Raw genomic sequence first — 24,502 nt, forward strand, 5'->3', positions numbered from 1 at the left:
CCTAGAGGTTTCCTGTGACTCCACGACGTACCTGCCAGGGTAGGGCAGAGCCTGCCGACAGGACCTGGAGGGGCACCCGAGCATCTGCAGGGGGTGAGAAAGGAGGGGCTTGGGATGGGTGGGGGGGGGGTTCTTCTGGTCTTTGGAGAGTCTGGAAGGATGAATCCAGCAGAGGGAACCCTCAGCAGCATTCTAGAGTTGCTGATTCCACAAATGTGTGTGTTCACCCAGAGAAGAGAGGGTGGTCTCTGGAGAGGGTGTGGGTTCACCGGGGGCCCCCAAGCCGCTGTCCATGGTCTTTGTGGAGTCACTGGTCTGGTGGGTCAGATAAATTAGGAGAGCAGGCCTCAGGGTTCAGGAAGGCCTTCAGCAAGGTGTGCAAGGTGGGGAAGCGCAGGCTTAACCCCAGCACTGTCCTTTTCAACTTGTAGAACAATGCTGTAGGCTAAAAAAGAAACTCAGATTCCAAAATAGCAATGGTGCCGAGGGGGATGGAGAATACGCGTGAAAGCAGATCCAAGATGTCGAATGCACTCAACAGGCAGGAATGGCAGGGCATAATCACAGGGGAAATGTTTCAGTCATGTCCCCAGGCTCCCAAATGAAGAAGATCAGAGAGACCTGACTTGCTGTTCATTAGAAAGAGTAGTAAGGTCAACCCCATCAAAAACAAACCTAAGGCTCATAGAGGACCACAAGCTTCCTATGAGCCAAAGGGGCAGGGTGGCTGCTAGCAAAAGGCAGGCAATTCTGGGCTGCAAGGACAGCAGGGACAGTGGGCCGAAGTCCTGAGCACAGAGACATGTCCCTCCCCTCTTCAGGCTCTTGGTCGGTTCTGGGTACCAGCTTGGAAGAAAGCCAGAGCTAGACTCTGGTCAGAGAAGGTTGAGAGAACTGGGGACATTTCTCCTGAGGAGGAAAAGGCTTGGCTGGGGTGGGACATGAAGGGGTGCCTGTGCGCTGTCTTTGGTGAAGGGCTGCCATGTGAGAGGGGGAGCAGAATGTTCTGTAGACTCCAGCAGAAGCTTAGGATCCAGGGTGAATGAATGCTATAGGAAGGCTGGATTTGGTAGAGCCTAGGAAAACCATTGTACCTGAATCTCACCAAAAATATTGGAGTGGGAAGTTTCAGGAGCCACTTATCTGGCCATCTCCGATAATATCGTTATCATCATCACTTTTGTTTTTTACATGCCCGATGATTGACTGGCACTGTGATAAGTACTTGATATGCACCATCTTAACTGAATAAGGGAGTTAATAAACATAAGTGCTGGAAAGAGTGCTTGGAACCTGTGAGTGTCAATGCATAATAGCCATTATTGTTGTTATCATTTAATCCAAACAATAACCCAATGAAGGAGGAATCATTTTACATATAAGGAAACTGAAGGTCAGAGAGGTTAAATGACTCATTCAAATCTGCACCACTAATAATTGGTCAAGGAGAATTTGAACTCAGGACCGTCTGACACCAGAACTCATCATTGCCCCCAAGGGCCAAAGAGGGGCTGTCTGTTGGGCAGGTGGCTGGACCAGACACTCCAGTGTCTAAGGTTCTCCTCCTAACCTTGACTGGTGTCCTTCGATGATCCCTTTTGCTGAAGATCTTATTGTTTTCACAACCTCTAGGTGAGAGGGGATTTGGCCCCTCTCCCGGTCTGTGTCTTGGAGACCACCCACTAGAGAGTCCAGTGTCCTGGCCGCTTCCACTCGGGACCTCTCTAGCCAACGTGCAGGGTGGGACCCCCAACCTCCGCGGTTCTCAACCCCCCCAGGGAGTGCAGGCCCAGGAGGCGGCTCAGGCTCTGCTCGTCTGTCTCCCGTGTAGCACTGACCGAAGGGTTCACAGATGGGCTCAAAATCCAGAGGCAGCCCCTGCTTCTTCTCTCCGTCGGCGGAGGACCGTGGACAAGTCGTTTCACTAACTCTTTTTGGTGTTGACCGTCAGCGGCATCTTTGCCTCGTTAAGACAAGCAGAGGCACACGGGGGACAGAAGCACCGGAGCTCGGGGCCAGGCAGACCGGGTTCGGGCCCCTGTGCTGGCTCTGCTGAGTTACACATCTCGAGGCCCACCGTTTCACCGATCTGGACGTCTGTCTCTTAATTTGCAAAACTGTGCTACTAACACCTATTTTCAGGCAGTTGTGAAGACTAAGATGAGGCATACCAGGTGTCTGGCACGGAGCAGGTAGGTGTGGAATAAATGGCAGCTATTATTATTTCGCGATCTGTATCACCAGATCACATTTGATGCCTGCAACCCAATTTTACGGTTTAAGAAACATGCTTTGTGCAAAGGGAAAAGCAACTTGGATTGATTCAGTGAATCTTTTCTGGAGCCGTCATTCAGAACATATCCATTAAAAAAAGGAAATGTAAAACAAATAATGTACTTTCAGGAAAAAAAACAGCTGAGCTCTTTGGCTGAATGAAAGATTTTAATGTAAACATGAATAAGAAATACAGGAGAAATGTTTGCAAAGATGGCTTACTATATGTGTGTGTGTGTGTGTGTGTGTGTGTGTGTGTGTATTTTTTTTTTTTTTTTAAGAAGAAGGGAAAGAGGACCTCGCTGTGGTCAGGGGTTGGAGAAGAAGCAGGCATGGATGACGTGTCCTTGGGGTCTAGCTGGGAGGAGCCAGCTGCGGGAGGGCAGCAGGGGGAGCCTGGCTGGACCCTCGGGGTTGGGTTTCCGCTCAAAGGGATGGGATGTCCCGACTGCAGCCCTGCAACCCCCAGGAAGGGAGAGAACAGCCCCAACCTCTGACCTGGAGTTTGGAGACTGGCGCTTGTGTGTAGAGGGAGGGCGTGGGAGAAAAGATTACCTAAGGAGACAGGGTTATGGAAAGAAGATGAGAACTTAAGCCATACAGACCTGGGCTGACATCCATGTTTTATCACCTCCAAGGAGCATCCCTCAGCCTGTTGCTCTTGCACCGTAGATGACCTTACCGAATCGAGGGTTGACCACAGTCCTGGGAGGTGGCATCTGCCGGTGCGTTGCCTTTCCATTGAGAAGAAGAGTGATGAGCAGTCTAGCCACTTCTCCCTACCTCTTCTGCTTCCACCCTGGCTCTTGCCACCGCCCCTGGCTTAATGTAATAGCCTCCTTACTGGTCACCCTGCCTCTGCCTGCCCTTTCCCTTACCAGTGATTCTCTGCCCAGCAGCTGCTCCACGGGATACCTTTCAATGGTCCCTCATTGTGTCCCATACAAACCCAAGTCCTTGCGGTGCCTAGAACTACACGATGCAGCCTTTGGCCTTGGGTGCTACCACGGTTCCCCTTGCTCACTCTGCTCCAGCTGCACAGGCTTCCAGACTGTTCCTTGAAGATCCAGGCACACTCCTGTCTCAGAGCCTCTACCCTCAGTCTTCCTGCGCCTAGAACAGTTTGCATGACCTTTAGGACTTCTTCAAAATTTACTTCAGTGTGTGCTTCTCTAACTTCTCGCTTTCCAATGGGACCCCCAGCCCTGGCAGCCTCTACCTTCTCCGCTTTATTGTTCTCCATAGCATTTTCCACAAAGTGATATTCTGAATTATGCTGCTTATTATTATTTTTGTCTATTGTCCCTCAGTTCCACGAGGGCAAGGAGTTTGATCTGGCTTGTTTGCTCTCGTATGCCAAGCTCCTAGAACAGTGCCCGGCACATTAAAATAGAGCTTCCTAAACATTGCCTGAATGAATGAAAGATTATTATAAACAGGACACTGGACTCAGGCCCCAGGGGAGCTGGCACTCTAGCCTGGTGACCGAGGCAGGAGCTGGGGACCCAGGAAGCACGCCAGGGACTCAGCTTCCAAAACCGGAGCACAAGGCCAGAGTAGGCTCTGGACACCAGAGGGATGCCCTGACTTGGAAGTGGGGCATGAGGTCAGAGCTTGGCCTGGAGCCAAGCTGACCAAGAGGCAGGCTAGGAGGCAGCTCCTCGGCTCAGGGCCGGGCGCACACCACAGGGCTCCAGGCTGGGGCACCCCATAAGCAGGGTCAGAGGGACCGAAGGGCAGGTTGCCAGGCAGGATCCTCAACCATTTAGTATATGTCGGGCCAAGTTATCCAGCTTTCAACTTATTCCCAGATGTAGGTGTTGGCGGATATTCCATATTGGCACAGCTTATAAGGAAAACATAAATGACTCAGGGAAAAAGAGAAAAAAAGTGAAAAGGCTCATTCAGAAACCTGAGCTGAGGAGTTAAGGAGAGGCAAGGATCAGGAGCCTCTGGTTAGAGGTTACTGTGATGCCACTGAGATGCCAGCTGAGCGTCCGGGGACTCCACTGCCCTTTTGACAGGGCTTATTGATGGGATGGAAGCAGAGATGCTTAGGGGAGCTCTGTTCACCCAAACCCTCCAGCTTGGGGGCGAGGGCACACTAAGTCCCTGAGAAGCCTAGAAAGAGGAGTCAGGGCAGGGAGAATTTGGCCTGGGTTCCCTGGTGCTGTCCGAGGTACTTCCCGGGAGTCAAGCTCAGCCTCTGCTCTCCACCTTCATGCTCTATGGTAACCCAGTGTCTGATTCAGGGCTGCCCCTGCCCCACCCCAGGCCGGGCTGGATTCCCCTAGGGGCAAGCCACATGTCAGCAGACATCTCTGCGTTGGTTCACAAAGAGGGACGTTGAAATCAAGCCTGGGGTGGGAGCCAGGCTCCCCCACTTAACCTAAGTGGCCTTGAGCAATCTCGCAGTCTCTCTGAGGCTCAGTGTTCTCATCTGTGAAATGGGGATGCTATTACCTCCTGCATAGGAATGACACCATGATTAAATTGAACCAGGTGAATAAATGTGTATAAAGCCCCTAGCTCATTGTCTGCCTCTCAAGGGACCCTCAAAAAATAAGAGTAGCTGTTGTTATTGTTATTTTTTGTCGATAATCATCACTGAACATTTCACAGTAACAACACCATAGAAAGAGCTCAAAATAGGCTTACAGAGAAAAAACACTAATTCTCCATCCCCTTATCTCTGAGTAATAATCATGTATAATTACAAAAAATACATGTTCTATAATAATAATAATAATAATAATTTATGAGTACTTCCTACTTCCCTAAGTCGGGGTGCTGAAACAGATACTTGCTCAAAATCCCACTGCAAGTTGACAATGGAACGAGGGGGAGATGGGGCAGCTCTTGTACTTTTCCTGATACTTTCCCTGAAGCCCCGTATCAGGAACGAGGAAAATGTGCTCACTCACACATAAAGAACATAAAACACATTATTTGGAAATGCTTGCCATGTCCCAGTAGGACCTGTCTCCTCCTCCTTAGACTACATTAGGGATGTGCTTGGAGGAACTTGTGTCCTTGGCTTGAGGACCCTGCTCTGGAATGAGAGTCAGGGCAGCAGCTGCTCCCATTTTACGGATGAAAAAGCTGAGGCCCAAAGACAGGCGAAGTGTCTGGTCCAAGCAGCTGAATTTGGACCCGAGCTTGGCTCTTCCGCCTCTACACAGGCTGCCTTTTGTCGATAAATGGCCAAACGCAACTGTGGACACCTACACATAAAAGATCTCCATCAGAAGGCACAGCCTGGTGCTGAAGTGTGATCCTTGTCGCCATGGGGACCTGCCTCCTCTCTTCAAAGGAGGCTTTGCCAGATCCGCGGAGGAGCCGAGGTGAGCCGTCCAGGAACGTCATCCCTCCCGCCACGCACTGGAGGGGACTGAGGCCCAGGGGCGCAGCTGTCCCCCACCCCAGCTCCCACTGCATGGAGCACTGCAGCCATTTAGGGCACCTCTTGCAGCTCTGGTTTATTCACCTGCAAAAGGAGGGTGAAAATTGCAGTGCCTCCTTCAGAGGTCGTGAGGGTTACCCTAGAAGGCGCCTCGAGTTCTGACCCTGGCGCTGGCAGTAGTGGGCGCTCAGCGAAGGTTAAACTGCCACACTGTAACAAGGTCGTCTATGTCATCCTGAATGCTTTGACCAGGCCCGCGGATGTTTGCTGATTTGATGTCCTAGGGTGTCCCTCCTCATTACTCACCCCTAGGATTTTATCTTTTGATGACCACGATTTCCATTTTTCAAGTGTGGGGAGGCGCACGGAACCCAAGGCCCCAGGCCGGCTCACACGGGAACATCTGGGGCTCTCTGGCCTGAGGACAGAGCTCCGACCCCGGGGAGAAGTCCTGGGCGGGGTCCTTCAGGAGCGGGTACACGGGGAGGTTATTTGCCTGGAGGGGGCGGTAGCGCACGCAGCTGAGGACCCCGGTCTCGCCCAGGGTGGCAAAGGGCGGCTGCTCCATCCGGTGGGGGTCCCAGCCAGGCACCAAGGGCCCGCCAGCCTAGCACCGAGGGGCATGCGAACGTTCAGGGCCGTCTTCGGGCGCCCCTCGGTGCCCAGCCAGGGCCCCCGGACGACGGCGCGGAGGAGAGCGTAGGTGGCAGGTGTCGCTAGGATGCCTCCGTGGCGCGGTCGCTAGCCAGACCTCGGAGAAGCGGCCCCAAACCGCCGTGCAGGTGCCACAGAAAGCGTGCCAGGGCGGTCAGCGGGCCAGGGGCGCGTGTGTGCGTGTGCGGGAAGGCGGCCCTCCCCGCAGTCGCCGCAGCGCCAGCGCCGGCGCCTCCCCCTCCCCCGGCGCGCACGGCCCGTCCCCGTCCCCGGAGGCGGCCCGAGCCGCGGCGGAGCAGCTTCGCCTTCGCTCCCGCGTTTCCTGCCGCCCTCCCACCCTCCCCCGACCGGGCTCCAGGGGCAGCTGCCGTGCAGCTCCCGGCGGGAGAGCGGCGCCGAGCGCGCACGGGGGCGGGCGGAGGTGGCACGGTGCGGGGCGGCCGCGCCGCGGAAAGGCGCGCGCGGAGACGCCGGCCCCCCTCTCCGCGCTCGCTCGCTCGCTCGCTCCCCTCCTCCCGCACTCCGCTCGCTCCCACCCCTTTCCCGGCGTGATTGATCCGTCACGGGCGCCGCCGCCGCGGTCGTTCCGAGCCGAGCCGGAGCCCGAGCCGGAGCCGGGGCCCGGGCCGGGGCTGGCGCCGTTGCGCGGGCGCCGCGGGGAGAGCTGGGCGCGGGGCGGCGGGCCGGGCCAGGCCATGCGGGCCGAGTGAGCCGGCGCCCGCAGCCCGCGGCGCGGCATGGCTTCCTCGCCGAGCCCCGGGCAGCCCGGGCCGCCGCCGCCGCTGCCGCCCGCGCGCCTGCTGCTGCTCCTGCTGCTGCCGCTGCTGCTGCCGCTGGCGCCCGGGGCCTGGGGCTGGGCGCGGGGCTCCCCCCGGCCGCCGCCCAGCAGCCCGCCGCTCTCCATCATGGGCCTGATGCCGCTCACCAAGGAGGTGGCCAAGGGCAGCATCGGGCGCGGCGTGCTCCCCGCCGTGGAACTGGCCATCGAGCAGATCCGCAACGAGTCGCTCCTGCGCCCCTACTTCCTTGACCTGCGGCTCTACGACACCGAGGTGAGCGTCCGGCCGCGCGCGCCGTCGGGGCTCTGGGAGGCGGTCGGGAGTAGGGTTGGACAGAGGCAGGCCCCCAGCTGAGGCCGGAGTCCCGGTTGACCCACCCGCGCCTGTCGGGAGAACCTCAGGCTGCTGCTCAGTCCTAACCCTGCCGGGGTCCCCGGACACTTGGCTGGCACAGCTGGTACCAAGCTTGGCCGAGCATCCCCCTCCTCTGGGATTGTGTAGGTGCGGGGGGTGTTGAATAGAAGACCGGAGAAGGAGGAGTGGAGAAGGTGGGGGCTGGACCCCCAAAAGCCTGCAGTGGCTGTCCCTGCCCAGGACCCGCTCGTGGGGGTTTGGGGGTGGCGACTGGGAGGAACAGGGCGCCTTGGCCGCGGACTGGGCCACTCGGGGCTGGAGGGGCCGCGGGCCTGTCCCAGAAAAGCCGAGCTGCGTTCTGAGGTCCGGAGGTCTCGGGGACCCGAGCGCGCAGCGGGGCTAGACCTTGGTGCGCGCCGGCAGCTGGGAGCCCGCATGGCGGTGCGGGCAGGTGTGGGGCCGGCCGCTCTGCAGCGCTGCAGCCTGGTTGTGCCCGGGGCTGCCTGTAAGCCCGAGCGGTTTTACCGGGAGACCCTCCTCGGCTTAGTTGCTAAGAGAGTGCCCTGAGCAGATCTCGCCCTGGCCCCGCGGGGTGTCCGTCCGCGCTACTGCTCTTCGTCGGGCGGCTGCCGGAGCAGTTTCTCCGGGCGCAGACTTGCAGCGTCCTAAGAACCGGGGCACGGATTTGGAGCGCAGCAGCGGGCTCCCCGCTCCCGGCCTCCTTATCCAAGCGGAGCGGGGAGCCGAGCGCTCCCATCCCGGGCTTGTGTCTCGGCTGAAGCCCAGCGCGGACCTTCGCTGCCCTCCTGAAAGTGGGGGGCTGGGAGCCCGGAGGGGGCTTGGCGGAGCCATCGCCTGCCGCGCGAGGTCAGGTTTGCGAGTTTTCCGGGACGGAGGGAGCCCTAGGCCGGCCGCAGCGACTGAGACGCGGCCTGAAGGGGGCAGTGGTTTCCCGCGCAGTGTGCTCGGTTGGCGCCTCTCCCACCGCGCCAAGCCGGGCAGAGGCGCTGGGCTCGACCCGGGCGCCCTGGGCGCTTCTGCTGGAACCCAAGTGCAGACCCCTTTGGGGAGGAGGGTCGCGCTCCCTTCCTGATCGTGCAGCCTGGACTCGCTTCCTCCGCTGTCTGACCCTTTTTATGTCCCCGGAGAAAGCAGAAATCTGGATTGCATCTTCTTCCCCGCCCCCCTTCCCCCTTCACTGATGAACCAGCCTGCTCTGCGCTGTAAATAAAAGGTGAAGGAGCGGGTGGCAGTTGGTGGCGGTGCGCACCGGCTGTTGCCGGAGGAGAAGCATACTCTGCCCTGGGCGGATGCGAGCCGGGTGGCCGTGCAGAGCTAACCCCCGCGTGTAATCATTTCTGAATGACATTCCTATAACCCTCATCTTTGTTGGAACATTTCAAGTTCTCTGGGGTTCTTGTCCTGTGCACGTAAATGGAGAGAGCAGTGCAAAGACACGGAAGTGTGTGTTCTTGACACTGCTTCTCTGTTGCTTGCATATGTATTCTCCTGGAAGGGACCCAGGAGAGCTGGTTCTCTGGAGACGAAAACATTTGTAGGCAGGGCTGCTCTGCTTGCATCATCACCAGATACTGTCCGCTGCATAATGTTTTCATCGTCAGTTTGTTCCCTTTAGAAAGCTTCCCTGAAAGAGATTTCGTATTATCCTGTTTGTGGCAGCAGGGAGATGGATGCCTGGTTTCTGAGTGTCGAAGCTTTTATGTTTTATTTTTCAAGGGTGCCTTGATGACTTTCTGAGTGAGAGGACCCAAAGTCAAGAGGATGAGCCAGTCAGAAGGCTCTTCAGCCTGTCGGAATATTTAGGAAACAGTGGGAAGGAGGACAGCAGAGGCTGATCTCAGCCTCTTGCAAACAGGAAGCATCTCTAGCCTTTTGAGGGCCGGCAAGGGACACGGAGGGGGTGCTGTGGGGTGGGTTGGATCTGGGTTCTAGTAGAAACTGGTTCCCTTCCCCCCAGGCGACCTTGGGTAAGGCGTTTAATCTCCCTTAGCCTAGATTTCTACATCTGAAAAAAAAAATGAGAATGTTATATGTGCTCTGCAGAGTAGCAAGGCGAGACTTCAGGAAGATGAGGGCAGAGCCCTTGTGCTCTCTGGCATGCAGTAAGCACTAAATAAATGTTCCCCGCTGTCCTTCCTTGAATTTCTCCTGATGTGAATTCCGAAGTAAGATGTTGTTGTTTTAGATGTGATAAAATGGTCATTGCTAAAATATTACAGCTGCTTATTTGTTTTCCCTGCTTTTGAGACCTGGGAAAGAGTCAGCGAAGTTATCAGCAGCAACAAAGAATTCTAGAAGGCTCACAGTCAACTATCACCTGGCAGGAAGCGTTACATTTGGGAGAACACCCAGGTGATATAATTATTTATTTTTTTCAAATGGTCTCATCTTAAAGTGAAGCCTGAATAAAGGAAAAGTGAGTCTGGGTCATTGGCAGCAGAATCCACAGCGCCCTGAGGAGTGTTTGGAGCCTGTTTTAAAGCGATTGACGCCTCCTTTCTTCGGATCAGCTGTCTGGGTGGTTACTGCCTACTGCCTAATGACTTGCAGGCCGTGTCACTTGTCTGTAGACTCTAACACAGGATGGATGTGGTTAGCAGGATTTGGCTGGCTTTACTGACAATTGCTGTCAGTCACCAGCCCATGACTGAGCAGCCAGGTGTACCTGTGTCCACACAGCTTTTCAAGGAGCTGGACATTTAGCCAGGAACGAATTAGTCTGGTCATTGGGGACAGCCTGTAAAAGCTCCTGCATGCTTTTATCCAGCCCGTCCCTCTCCTATAATTAGAATAGCTCTAGAACTTTCAAAACTCCCTTCAGTGCCATGTGTTTGTAAAAATGAAATATCCCAACAGAGCACTTGCCAGGCATCACTTCTGCTTCTCTGGCATACCCTAAAATCACTTTAGCAAATGCTTGTGTATGTATTCAAGCAGGATGTGAGTGTATAAAACAAGCAAGATACCTGGAAATATAGGTAAACAGAAGCATCAGAAACCGTATAAGAAGAGCATGGACATTATGGTATGAGAGCCGCAGCTAACATGGTTATTGAATTTTGAGCATTGAATTGACTGAGCTTCCTGGCAGTCAAGGTAAAAAGGTACACATGGCTGGTGGATGATATTACGTTCATGTTTGATTAAAAGAATTTGAGTGGCAAATAGCTTTGCAGTAGATGCAGAAATCCTCTTTATCTGATCCTCACCCCTGTGTAGCTGTCCTCTGGGGCAAAGGGCACAACTGTTCTTCACGCGGTTGCTTTTTATTCTTTGGTAGCCAAATTCATAACATTAAAGAATAACCAAGAAAATAGTTTAAGCAATAATGTTGGCTTTTCTGATTTGACCAAAGTAATATTCATTGCAGAAGAACCTAAAATTACAGGGAAGCATGAAGAAAAATAATTGCCCACTGTCGACTTACATAGTGATAATTACTATTAATAATAGTACTGTTCTCTTCCAGTTGCCAGTGTCTACTATTTTATATACTTACTGTATGCATGTTTTTTTTCCTCTGGTTAATATTTTATCACGACTTTTTCACCATGCCCTCAAATTCTATGGAAAGAATTTTAGTGGCTGTATACTATTCCATCCTGTGGGTGCACCATAAGTATCTGATTGTCCTCCTCTTGTTGGACTTAAATCATTCCCCACTTGTTGCTATTATAAATCATTCTGTGGTAAACCTGGAGAAAGTTCAGGGAGCCAGAGGCACACCTTAAACATGCACAGCTCTCAGGATGTCCACCTGGCTGCAGGGACCCAGTGTAGAAAATCCAGAGGAATGATTAGCAAGTAATTTTGCTTGGGTAACTTTGCCAAATATCTGTCATTTCATTCATTATGCTTTAGAAAGGACCCAAGGACTTTTGGATGGAGGCTGACCTTTCCCGGGAGATCTGTGGGGCTCCACAGGGGTTTATCAAACACCTGCTGGAGCTGCTGGTGCCAGGAAGGAGTAGAACACTCTTGAGGCCTGAGCTTGAGGGGCAAATGGAGAATGGGGGAGAACAGGGTAAGGACAGCTGTTATTTTCAGTGCAAGATAGAAAATTGTAGAGTGGAGATGGCAGCATGGTTCTATGACTATACTAAAAAGCACAGAATTATCCATTTAAATGGGTGAATGTTATGGTATATGAATTCTGGCTCAATAAAGCTGTTTTTTTTTTTTTAAGGCAAAAAATTGAGCTCTTTTAGGATCAGGCCCACATCTTCTTTGTGGTTATAGCCCCATGCCCAGCAGGGTGCCCGACTCTTGGTCTGTATATTGCTTAGGACTGTGTTGCAAGTAACAGAAACCCAGCTTTAACTGGTCTGAACAAAAGAGGGAATTGATTGGTTCATGGAACTGATAAAACCTGGGGTAAGCTCCATTCAGGCATGGCTGGATCCAGGGGCTCAAATGGTTTCTTTAACAATATTTCCTTCTCTAACTCTGGGCTCTGACTTCCTGTGCTGGCTTCATACTGGGCAGGCTCATCCGCCCCCCCTCCCACCCCGGGGGCTGGCCCAGATGACCCCTAGCTGCAGGCTCACACACTCTCGGGGACATCTCTTTCCCACCTATTTCAGCAGAAGCCCCGAGCTCAGCTCTCATTGGCTTTAATTGGGTCACGTGTCCAGCCCTGAACCAATCATGTGACTGTGATGCACCAGACCTGGGTATCTGCCCGTCTTTTTTGGCGGGAGGGGGCGGTGAGGTCGGCTCCACCCAGCCGCATGGACAAAGAGTGGAGGAGAGGTGATTCCTGGAAGGAAATCCAGGGGCTGTTGAAGGGATGTGGACTCCAGGTGGGTCCTGTCACAGTTGGGGAAATGCTGAATGAAATCAGAAGGAAAAAGAGATGCCGGGGCATTTGGAGAGAGGGAAGATCGTATCTAGGTTGGCAGAGGCTTCCTGGAGGAGGCAAAGTCAAGATGGGCCTCGAAGGGAGAACATGATGGTGGTGCAGAGAGGCGGGAGCTCCGGGAGTAGGGGGTTGGATCCCAAAAAGTATCCCCGAGATCCAAGGATGGAGTCAACCAGGTGTGAGAGCTATTTGGGGAGCAGTGACTTGTTAGGCTTTACCTGTGCACAGGGTTTGTGCAAGGAGAGGTGGCTGGTGCCGAGGGTGGAAGGCCTTGAGTGCTGCATCAAGAAGCTCAGTCCTGGAGCCATGGGAAGTTTTTGAGTATGGGTTGTCGTGATCAGGGCCAGTAGGAATTTTGAGCCTGGATTGTAGACAGAAGGAACCTGGAGACGGACAAGCGGCTGCAGCAGTTTAAGGGAGAGACAGTGGGGCCGGAAGGGAAATGGAGAGAAAAGGATGTGATACGGAGGAGGGGGACAGCTCTGGGGCTGACAGGAGGGGTAACGGAGAGGGAACCCTGGAGATGGAGGGGTACTTGGCAGGCAGGACAGGGGATGGGGTGGGCACAGGCTTGGCGGATCCCTCTCTAGAGCCTTCTGCTCCTTTAGCACTAAGCCCTGCTCAGATGGCACCTGCTGAATGGGCCCTGCTCTCAGGGTCGGGTTCGTAGGCCCCTTTGGCATCTTGCCTCGGTTTCCTCGTCCATGACACGAAGTGGACATAGTCACTGCCTCGTAGCGCGTGTGAGGAATGAATGAGCGATCCAAGTAAACAGCCCTTGGGTCCCCTCTAGGGGACTCCTCTCCATTCTGCGTTCGGGGCAGGGCTCTCCTCACAGCCCCCTCCCACCACGAGAGGCCGACAGGTGCCCCCAGCTTGGCCTGTCAGTCACATGGTTGGTTCAGGGTTGGGGACACATGGCCCAGTGCCAGCCCCTGAGAGCTGAGCTTGGGACTTGCTTTAAAATAAATAGTCACCGTTGTTATCCTATTTATGATGGGGGACTAACGGTGCTGACCCCGTGGGATTGCTTTAAGGAATGAGCAGTGGATGCTAGCAGCGTCACGGGCCATCTTGTTTTCCCGAGGTTGCATGGCTGAGAAGGGGTGTTGGAGAAGGTGCTCGCCAACCCTGAGGTCTTCATCCGAGTGTGTCTCCGGCACATCTGATAGCAGTCAGAGCTGTGTCAGTATCTTTCTTTCTCACCGGACGGGGCTCCAGGAAGGCAAAGTCAGGTCTCCCTCCCTGCGGGGCCCGGCATGCACTGGGCACCTGTAAATGTTTGTCAAACTGAATTATAAGTGAATAAAGTAGAGCCTGCCTTCTTCATTGGCATTCTGTAGGGTGGTTTGCCTGGTTCACTTCTCCGGGGTCTTTGTCCCCCTCGCTATGGGATGTGGGGAACCCCACATGTCCAGATTTAGTCGGCTGCTGTCGCCCAGCCAGCACCAGCCCCTGAGATTCCCCAGTGGGAGGGCAGTGCCCTTGGGCATGCCAGAACCACACCGACTCCTTGGTCCTGGCCAGCACCCAGAGTCCTTTAACAAGGTGGGGAGACCAGGGGGAGGTGGCAGCAGGCTCAGAGTTTTGGCCTGCTAACTTACCTTGAAGGGGGCTGGGTGTGTTCACCTCCCCTCCTTGTGGGCACAGACTAACACCAACTTCTTCACACAGAGTTAAAAGGTCTCGGGAGGGAAATTAGCAACCTGGAAGTCTAAGTTAGTAGTGCAAGTAGAGGTGCCAAGCAAATGTATAGATACAGGTATGGCTTTTATTAGTCAGGATGGGCTAGTCTGTGCTGCAGTAACAAGCAGATCCTAGTCTACACTTCTCACTGTAGTAAAATTTAGACCTTGTCATGCAAAGCCCAGTGTGTGTCAGAGATTCTCCTGGGTGACTCTCCTCCAGACAGTAACACAGGGACGCTGGCTGCTGGCGTCTTGTAACTCCCCCATTGGGGATTTAGGAAGATGGAACTGGAGAGGAATCCATGGGGAGGATACACAGGATTCTTAACTAAGTCAACTTTGGAGGTGATATCTTTTATTTCTACTCACATTCTATTGGTCAGAAATAGTCATCCTAGCATCAAAGGACATTTGTCTTGTCAGGTCCTTCAGGAAGTCGATGGTGTCTCGGTTTGCTGGGGCTGTTAAGTCACAAACTGGGTGACTTCAGACAACGGAGTGCATGGTCCCACCGCTCTGGAGGATAGAACCAAAGCAAGGTGCAGGCAGGGCCACGCTTTCTCGGAAGGCTCCTTCTGGCGGTGGCTTGCTGGCAATCCGGGGCGTCTTTGGCTTCTGGCAAAATGCAGTCTAAGACATATGCCACTTTCTCTGTGCCCACATTTCCTCTCCTTATAAGGACACCAGTTGTACTGGGTCAGGATCCACCGTAATCCAATTTGTCCTCCTCTTAACTAATCACATCTTCAAAGACCTTATTTCCAAATAAAGTCACATTCACTGGACCAGGGGTTAGGATTTGAACATGTCTGTTTGGGGGACACTATTCAATCCATAGTCGAAGCTAAGATGAAGTTAGAAGTGCCCAGAGATTTATTGCGGTAACATCTGGGAAATGCTCAAACCCCAGTGCTGGTGTGATGACTGTGAAAGGAGAAGGGTGCGGAAGTTTTTCGGACTGGCCCAGCCCCTTGGAGAGCCCCAGAGCAGATTGCCCATTGGGGGGTCCCACGTTGGACCAAACTGGCTGCACTCTCCAAGCCAGTCCCTGGTGAGGGCTGCCCCGGGGAGACTGACCTCAGCTTGAATCCTGAAGATTCGCCAACTGCGAGCTGCCAGTGGACTGCTTTCCTCCCGGCAAGTGTCTCTTAAAAGGAGGTGAGTGGTCTGCTTGGTGGTGGCCCGGTGCCCTCGTACAAAAAGCACTGGCTGGGCATGCTTTTGCTGGGCCCTGTCCTAGGTAATGGGAAGCAGAGATGGACGAGCCACACACCTTGCCCTTGGGGAGCTCCCGTGTCTGACAGGTGGCCAGGACAGACAGACACAATTACACACAAGGTGATCCAGCCATGCTGGGGGTCAGCAGAGGCTGCGGGGGGAGACGCTCCCCCTTCTGGAGTCACTGCTTTGCCATCCCCCAGGTTGTTTGGGAATGAAAAGTAAATGACCTCTGATCTCTTACTTTTTTGGTTATTCATTTTATTTCTCAGAAGGTGAGAAAATTAATTGGCATGGTTTGCCCAGCGGGTACCCGCATGCTTCTGCCCTGGTGTTATGTAACCTCACGGAGGAGGGGCTGGTGAATTGTGAGGATGGGCAGGTGTGCCAGGCAGACACCGAGGGAGTGGGAGCCCCAGAGGGGGCCGGTGGGCTGGGTTCTGGTGTCGGTTTAGTTGCTGAGGCCATGGGCAAATCTTGGCCCCTTTCTGTAAGTTACGGCACAGATAGAGGATCTCTGCTGGTCGTAGGACACGCAGGCAGACATTGGTGTGTCTGGCCAGTTTGCAGTCCCCAAGTACCAGCCCTGGGCCAGGCAGGGAGCTGGAGCCTGGGAACTATTTACTGCCCTAACAAATGGCTCCGAAAGCCCGGATTCCAGCTCTCCAGGCCTGAGACGATTAAGGAGTGTGGTTTGAACCAAAGGAAGAATTGCTGTGTGTGCTATGTGTGTGGGTGAGCTTCCTGCTCGCTCTTTATTCGTTCTTTGGGACTCTTGTCGGGGGGTGCTTTCTGGTTCCCTGTGTTGTGGACTGTGGTGGGGAAAGAGTGCTTGTTGGGCTCTCCGACAGATCATCACGTGCAAATCTGATGTCTGTCTGCCGACAGACACCCACGGCATGCTCCAAACTACTTCGAAATCTGGGAAAGGCACGCTTTCCAGAGTCTGAGAAGTGTCACGGTTTTAGGAGGTCAGTTTATTGGAGCAGTTGGAGGGCGTAGGAGCCGGGTTCTGACCCCCTACTCCTGCCCAGGGAGTGTGAGAGCTGTCAGAGCCAGTCCAGGCTCCGATCCTAGTAGAAATGGCCAGAATGAAGGCAGATCATCTGCCTTCGTCATCCCGGGGGGTCTGGTGGCAGGTCTGGGCCTAGGAGATAAGGAGATGCCAGGGAGTGCTCTGAAGTTGTGGTACAGCCATCCTGACCCTAGGCTGGGAGCATCTGCCCTTTATCCTTCTCCCACCAGGAATGCTCAGGAACTGGGTAATTCAAGCCCAAAGGTGACCATCTCCCTGATGGTTACAGAATAAGTCTGGACCCCAAACCAAGATGACCAAGTTTGTGAGGATCACGTGCAAAGTAAGAGGAAGTTGGTCATGAGCTGGAGCTCAAGGGTCTGAGACTCCTTGGAATGACAGGCGGGAACGTTGTCCCACTTCTTGGGGCGGCTTGGCGCATTCTTTTGCCAGTTTTCTACTCTCCCAGCCTTTTTTGAACAGCCTACTTTGCTGGAAGGATGAGGTGCCGTTGTCATCTAGAAAATTAGTGGTAGAGCCAAAGTATTGAGTAAATGGCTCATCTGTCTTCATCAGTGCCCACTTCCTGCAGCTGCTGGTGGCAGCAGACCTCCTCCTCCTGCCATTTGGCAAGGACACCATCAGTCACTGCTCAGATAGAATCGAGCCAAAGAAGGATGCAAGGATGCATCTTGCTGCTCTCACGGGGCAGGGCCCTGAGGTGGCAGAGAGAAAACGACATTTTCACACTCGGCTCATCATCCACTTGACCTGGTTCAGCGGGAACCGATTTCAAAAGCAACGATCGTCCTTCTAATATTCATCATTATGGCTTCCAAATTGCTTTCTTCCCACAAATTCCCCACTCACCAACACTTTCCTGAAAATGCCCTGAATTGTCTCCGGGGTTTCACTGGTGGACGGGGACCCCAGAGCTCACTCTGGGGTGTCTGATGAGAGCCCCCCTGGTGTCCCCCACCCAGACTGGCTCACGAAGGGGCTCAGCCAGCCATCCCTCAGCCCTTCCAGCCACCTTGCTGGACACTGGGGGTTCTAGAAGCTCTGGGGAAGCCCTCGGAGAGCATCTTCTCTCCATCAACAAAGGAAAAGGGATGGAAACGTTCGTTGCAGGTGTGTCGATGAAAGCCAAGAGAATATACTAATAGCACGGGTAACACGAGCAGAACGGCAGGTCTCCTTGATCCGGGACTGACCCTGGTCAGTGCCTCTGCCCAGCACTTCACAGCACCCACTCGTTGGGTCCACACACGATCCGATGAGGCAGGTGCTGCTGTCTTCGGCTTCCTGCAGATGGGGCTTGGAGGGGTTCAGTGATTTGTTTCACATCTAACCGAGCAAGCGCTGGAGCTGGGCTTGAACCGAATGCTCTGACTTTGACCCCTGCGGTTGAAGCCCCAAGTGAAATGGCCCCTGCATAGGACTGTTTTGCCACCCTTCTCCCATTATGGCACATGGCAGGTGGGTCAGGAGCTGATGCTTTATGATGTGTATATTTATGATGTGTATATATATGATGTGTATATTAAGTTTCCCCACCTGCCTTTCTCTCCTGCTGAGCCCCGCCCTCTCCTGCTCCCCTGCAGCCCCCCAAGCCGTGCACAGCAGCTCTGTGCACTGACTCACCCGGAGTGTGTCTGTCTGCACACCTGGCCCGCACAGGCCCCTCGGCTCCCCTGGCACCTGGCGGCCCGTCTCCCACAGAGCGTGTCGGCTCCGGCTGTGCTTACTCGGGGCGTCGCTCTCTGGGTCTGGGTGTCTCTCCTGGTAGAACCGGGTCATCTCGAGGGCGGCACTGGGGTTTCCTTTACACACAGAGCTGGGCATGCTGACACCTCCTTGGGGCCAGGTGCTGAGCTGGTTATGGGGCTTTGTGGGCTGAACCGTGTCCCCTAAAAGGGTATTTCAGGCCCTAAGCCCCGACCCTGTGGGTGCAACCTTCTCTGGAAGTAGGGTCTTTGAAAATGTGTTTGTTTCCTGCACTGGAGTGGGGTGGGCCCAGATCCCGTATGCCTGGGGTCCTCATAAGCAGACGGACACTTGGACACAGACCCCAATGCACAGGAGAGAAGGCCACATGAAGCCGGAGGTGGAGATGCACCATGCAGCCACGGGCCGAGCAGTGCCGGGGTTCCTGGCCACCCCAGGCACCCAGAAGAGGCGAGAAGGAGCCTCCCCTAAGGTTTCACAGGGAGCCCGGGCCTCCCATGCCTGGATTCTGGCCCCCAGAACTGGGAGACAGTGCATTGCTGTTATTTTCGGCCACCAACTTGTGGCCTTTTGCTACAGTAGCCCTCGGAGGCTGAGACGTGCACGGGGGTGAGCCTGCCATGGGGGAGCCCTCGGAGGCTCGTCCACCTGGTTACTGAGCAGCACGAGAGCCTGATGCTGCAGTGGGCCTGGGCCGGGCACGGGGCTGCCCCATCTGTCCCCTGTGCACCCCTGGACCCCCGCCCTCTGGCCAGCGCTCCCCCTTCCTGACCCCCTGCAGGGGCTTAGTGGCTCTGGGGATGGACAGAACTCCCCCCTGCCGTCTGATCTCTGAGGCCCTCTGGGGTCTGCCGGGCCTGCTCCCCAGTGAGCCCGGGGCCTTTGCACAAGCTGATCCCGCTGCCTGGAACCTTCTATCACTGCTCTTCATCCTTGAGGTACCAGCACAAGTGTGCTTTTTCTGCCCTCCTGGTTGGGAAAAATCACCCTGTCACTTTTGACCTAAGAACCAAGACCCTCTTCTTCACAGCACTTATCACAGTGGCTTGTTTGTTTATTCGATCACCACTGGCCTCCTGCAGTTCTCCCAGGAGACTGTGAGCCCGCTGGCAGCAAGAACCAGATGGGGGTGGTGTGGGGGGGGCGAGGGGAGTGGGGGGTGGGGGGTGGGGTGTGCTACTGGTGTTTATGTCAGCAGTGGATGGAGGTGGTCGAGGGTCCCTCATGGGTGAACGGAAGGGTGAACTGTGGAGGATGCAAATAATAGAATACTGAGCAGCTGCGGGAAGGAATGAAATTGTGAGGCATGCAACTAGGGGAGTGGTTCTTCAGGACAGCGTTTTGAGTGAAATAAGCCAGAAACAAAAAGACAAACATTATAATGCCTCACTAATATGGACTAACCTTAATGTGCAAACTCTGAGAATTGAATCTTAGAGCACAGGTTATTAGGGTTAGGCTAACCGTAAAGGTCCCTAGACTGTAACCTCATACAGCAACCACATCTATTCCTGAGTTGTAACAGTTGTCTCTAAATTCTGAGATGCTGAGCTCTTTGTGTATAACCTGGTCGGTCCCTGGAACTTCGTGTATCTGTGTGACACCTGAGACTCAGAGCTAGAGCTCAGCAGATATGAATGTCAGTATTACCTCATACAGCAACTGTTTAAAAAAGATGAAAAAGAGATCAGAGCCCAATCAGAGATATGAATGAAGCGGATCTGCTTAGGACTAAGGCAAATCAGACTAAAGGGTAAAGGACGATATTGACTGTATTTTAAAACTTCAATTTCTGTGTGAGATCAAAGGAAGAGACGATTATTTGTGCAAAACCTGTTTTTTCTGTAGCACACTAAATAATTTGACTTGTATGGTCAGTTTATTAATACACCGTAAGTATATGGATCTTTGAATAGGGAGTGAGATCTGGTTGGTTTGTACAAGTTAGCGTGAAACTCCAATACATCCCAAAGTAATCTGGGCAGAGAATAAAAATGTATTTGCAAAGCCCCCCTGAGGGACGGGGGAAAAATGTGGAAATATTTAACTTCCCCACCTGGGGAATTACTGATATTCTCGCAAGCATTGGGGACTACCAATTTAGAAGGCTGAGCCTTTGATCTTGGATTTGCCCTTATGAAGTTTGTTACTGTGGAGGAGAGGCTAAGCCTACTTATAATTGTGCCTAAGAGTCTCCCTCAGAGAACCTCTTTTGTTGCTCAGATGTGGCCTCTCTCTCTAAGCCAACTCTGCATGTGGACTTGCTGCCCTCACCCCTATGTGGGACATGACTCCCAGGGGTGCAAATCTCCCTGGCAACATGGAACATGACTCCTGGGGATGAGCCTGGACACAGCATTGTGGGATTGAGAAAGCCTTCTTGACCAAAAGGGAGAAGAGAAATGAAACAAAATAAAGTTTCAGTGGCTGAGAGATTTCAAGTGGAGTTGAGAGGTCATTCTGGAGGTTATTCTTATATGTTACACAGCTATCCTTTTTAGTTTTTAGTGTATTGGAATAGCTAGAAGGAAATACATGAAACTGTTGAACTGCGACCCAGTAGCCTTGATTCTTGAAGACAATTGCATAACTATGTAGCTCACACGGTGTGACTGTGATTGTGAAAATCTTATGGCTCATACTCTCTTTATCCAGTTATGGACAGATGAGTAGAAAAGTGAGAGCAAAAATTAAATGAATAAATAAGGGGGATGAGGGGGATGGGATGTTTTGGGTGTGCTGCTTTTCTTGTATTTTTATTTTTAGTTTATTTGAAGTAATGAAAATGTTCAAAAATTGATTGTGGTGATGAATGCACAACTATATGATGGTACGGTGAACAGTTGATTGTGCGCTGTGGGTGATTGTAGGGTGTGTGAAGATATCTCAATAAAACTGAATTGGAAAATAAAACGAGCAGGGGGGGTTCTGTTGTGACTCAGGTCCCTGCACATAGTATGTGCTCAGTAAACACGTGCTGCCTGAATGGGTGAATGCTGAATGACTCGGGCGGCAGATCGGGGTGTTTGTAGTGGCTTTGCGAGTACATGCCCCGTGCCTGTGGTGAGGAGGGGGTACAGCTGGGCCCGGTGGAACGACCACCACACTTGGCGTCAGCCCACCTGTGTGCACCGGCACCGCTGGCCCTGGGCCTCGGCGACCCCCACTCTGGAATGGGGCTCAGACCTCTCCTAGGGGGTAATTTGAAGATTGACGTAGAAAATGCACATCAAGGGTTTTCCTGATACCGTTGTGTTTTAACACAACCGAAAAGGCAGAAATGCTCCGTAGGCACATAAGAACTGTTTCTAGTTCCCTGGAAGCCTGGGGACTGCTGTCAAGGCTGATGAGGCAGTGTGTGATGGTCGCCACTGAGTGGGCTTTCTGGGTTAAATGGCTGCTTTTCAAGCCCCGTCCATTTCCGGAAGGATCTAGGGGGCATCGGACCTCCCCTGGCCCTCAGGAGTGGAGTCCTCGGAGCTCTGTGTCCTCACTGTGCGCCACTGGCTGTGAGTGGGGCCAGCCCACGAGGACGAGGTGTCTCCTGCTTTGTGACCGCCGTGTCCCCCCATGCCCAGGATGGGGCCCGCGGTCCAGCTCACCAAGTGCGTGAAGGCCTCTGGGTCTGGAGCACCCGGCATGGTAGCAAACGCTTCTCGGATGAGCAGAGCTAAACCCAGTGTCAGATATCACAATTTTGGATAAAGTCACTACCGAGCCTCTAAATGGAGCAGAGGGAAAGACACTACCTGGCGTCCGTGTTGAGCAGATTGCTCAATCGAGCACGGAATGTGAAGGCAGAAGAGAGTTCTGGGGCTCCAGGGGGTTGAGAACACATTTCCTTTAGGCTCCGGGGGAATCTTTTAGCTTAGAGGGCAGGGTGGTTCCGGGGAAAGAGCTCTGGGCTGAGTGTGGCGACTTGACTCATCACTGGTAGATGAAAGCTTGTCGGGCAGCTTCTCTGGGCCTCGGTTTTATCCTCTGTAAAATGGGAACAATGCTGCTGCTTAGCTTCTCTATGGAGCTGTTGGGAAGATCATTGAGAGAGTGAAATAGATTAATAGGAAGAAGGTTTAAAGAGCTGTGTAGAGGTATGGATAGAAGATGTGCCTGAGACTAAGCACAAGGAATAATTAATTCTGGGTGGTTTTTCCAGGGGCGTTGGCTGTTTCCAACAGTCTCGTTATAGAGCAACTCGACACAGAGCAACTGATCATGTGGGTGATGCATTCAACCTCCCAAGGAAAGAAGGGGACCCCGGGTTAGATTACAATATGGTGACAGCAGTTCGCCGAGGGCTGTCTGTCTGATGGAAGCATCTGGAAGAAGAAGTAGTTAACACAGCTTCCTCTCCACTCTCAGATGCCTTTGGAAGCTGGCTGTTTGTCTTCGGCTGGGTCAGCCTAGCTCTTGAACAGCGTCCCAGGGCAGAAATTCGGGGCCATGGGAGTTAGGGCTGTCTGCCCTAGGAAACGATTTGGGATCCAGGTAGCCACCGGGCTCCAACTCTTAAATCATGGGGGGTTGCTAGGTGTTAGCCTCCTGGGGCTGCCGTACCCAAGTACCACAAACCAGGCGGCATAAAACAACAAACACTGATCAGCTCACAGCTTGGAGGCCAGAGTCTGAAGGGCTGGGCTTCCTTCAAATTCTGCAGGGAAGACCCTGCCCCACGCCTCTCTCTCGACTTCTGGCCGTGGCTGGCTGGCAGTCCGTGGCATTCTCTCCTCCGTCATTCTATGGTGTTCTCCCCCGTCGGTCTGTATCCCACATTCCTCTTCTCATAAGGACACCGGTCATATTGGATTTTGGGTCAACCCGGCTTTAGTACGACCTCATGCTAACTAATTCCGACCGTAATGACCCTATTTCCAAGTAAGCCTACATCCTGGGGATCTAGGGATGAGGATGTTCGCATCTTTTGTGGGGACACAGTTCAACCCATAACAACACGTGCCACGGCTGGGGCTTGAAATCAGCTTGAAACATGAAACACTCAGACCTGGCCCAGCCCACTGCAGCGCAGCAGTGGGCAGCTGGGACACCAGTGTGCTGAGCTGAGGGTCTTTATTTTCTCTGGAAAGAGCTTTGGCTCTCCCCAAGCAGATGGGCAAGACTTCGGGTTGTGACCTCAGCATTCTGGGCCAGGCGGTGTGGAGATGACGTGCCTGGCACAGGAGCTTTGGGGCACTACTTGCCGTCTGGCTACCGGTACATCCCTGGGAGAAGGTCACCAGGCCCCTGTGGACGCTGGGCTGGGAGACCACTGGGTTGGGTTTGAGTGGCAGGTTCTTAGTGAGTCCCTCCTGTGCACCGTCACTGTATTGGGTGCTTCCATATCTGCACTTGAAATGCAGCAAGGTGTAGTCAGAGGAGCTTGGCCGTTCGAGCTGGAGAGGCAGGTTTGACTCAGCCTCCTGGGTGATCTCGGGCTGGTTCCTTCTCTCGAAGTCTCACCTTCCCAAGGTGACCAGTAACCGGCGTCGTTGTGAGTCAAAGGTTAAAGGTTAAAGGGTCCCGATCTGGCACAGATGTGGGGGTGCTCCCTGGGGGACAGGGCAGCCCTCTGTTCTGGCAAGTGCTGGTACCGGGATTGGAGACCGGAAAGCTCCCGGGGCAACCACCATTTTTGGATTCTCACAATGGATTGGATTATCTTGGGAGAATGGAGTTCTTGGTTCCCACCTGGAGAAGCCAAATGGCTCTCCTTTGTGGACCTGCCAGCCAGCCACAGGCCACCTCTCCCGTGAGCAGGGACGGGCCATTCCTAAAGTGCATTTGGATGGAAGAAATTCTGAAAGGCGCAGTACGGTATTTTTTTCTCATAGCCACTGATTAAGAAGTGGATGTCTAAAGACTAAATTGGATTTTTACTGAAAAGACTCAGTTCTGGGTATTTAGGAAAGAGAGTTGTAATAGCTTTGGGGGAGCTGAAGGGAAGGGAAGGGTGTGCTCAGAATGCAGGTTTAGGCCTTGGATCCAGTGCCGGCTTTCTCAGGCCCCCTGAATCTCCGCTTCTTAACTGTAGAACGGAGAGGGGGCATCTGCTCCAGTGACCCTCCCAGGGCAACTTTGTGCTCAAATTGTATAACGGCACCAAAAAGCCCTTCACAGGAGTCAAGATAGAAATCTGGGAGAAGGAAATCATGAAAGCTCCGGAAGTAGCTTTTAGTGTTAACAAAAATCATGGGGACTAAAGTAGGTCTCATTTAGGTTATAGGAAGAAATAGGGCAGCGGATGTAAGGACTGAGCAATCTATTCTTGTTTGTTAAGCCAGAATTTACTTTGCGGGGAAGAAAAGGGGCAGTTGGAGTCTCTTATCCTGAGTTAGAAGTCAGGAAGGCAGAGGAGATTTAAGATCAGCCAGAATGGATGGACAGATATATCTTGAAAAGCCTTTCTTCTGCTGCTCGCATGGGTGCAAGGAGCCGGTTTAAAAGCTTTCAGATCTGTGTATGTTATATATAATCATAATTGACATAATAGTTTTAGGAAGAACAAACAGT

The 24,502-nt window shown here is 53.4% G+C and overlaps 1 protein-coding gene across 1 annotated transcript in view; it reads left to right on the top strand.

The window, feature by feature from the left end:
• The first annotated feature begins 7,068 nt into the window (after positions 1 to 7,068).
• The window catches only part of GABBR2 (gamma-aminobutyric acid type B receptor subunit 2), a 399,384-nt gene continuing 381,950 nt past the window's right edge, over positions 7,069 to 24,502 (top strand). Inside the window, exon 1 of the mRNA XM_037851102.1 lies at positions 7,069 to 7,383. Within this exon, the coding sequence (XP_037707030.1) occupies positions 7,069 to 7,383 (315 nt within the window). The remainder of the gene's footprint in view (positions 7,384 to 24,502) is intronic.

Source organism: Choloepus didactylus, chromosome 10 (assembly GCF_015220235.1).
Source record: "Choloepus didactylus isolate mChoDid1 chromosome 10, mChoDid1.pri, whole genome shotgun sequence".
NCBI classification, from domain to species: domain Eukaryota; kingdom Metazoa; phylum Chordata; class Mammalia; order Pilosa; family Megalonychidae; genus Choloepus; species Choloepus didactylus.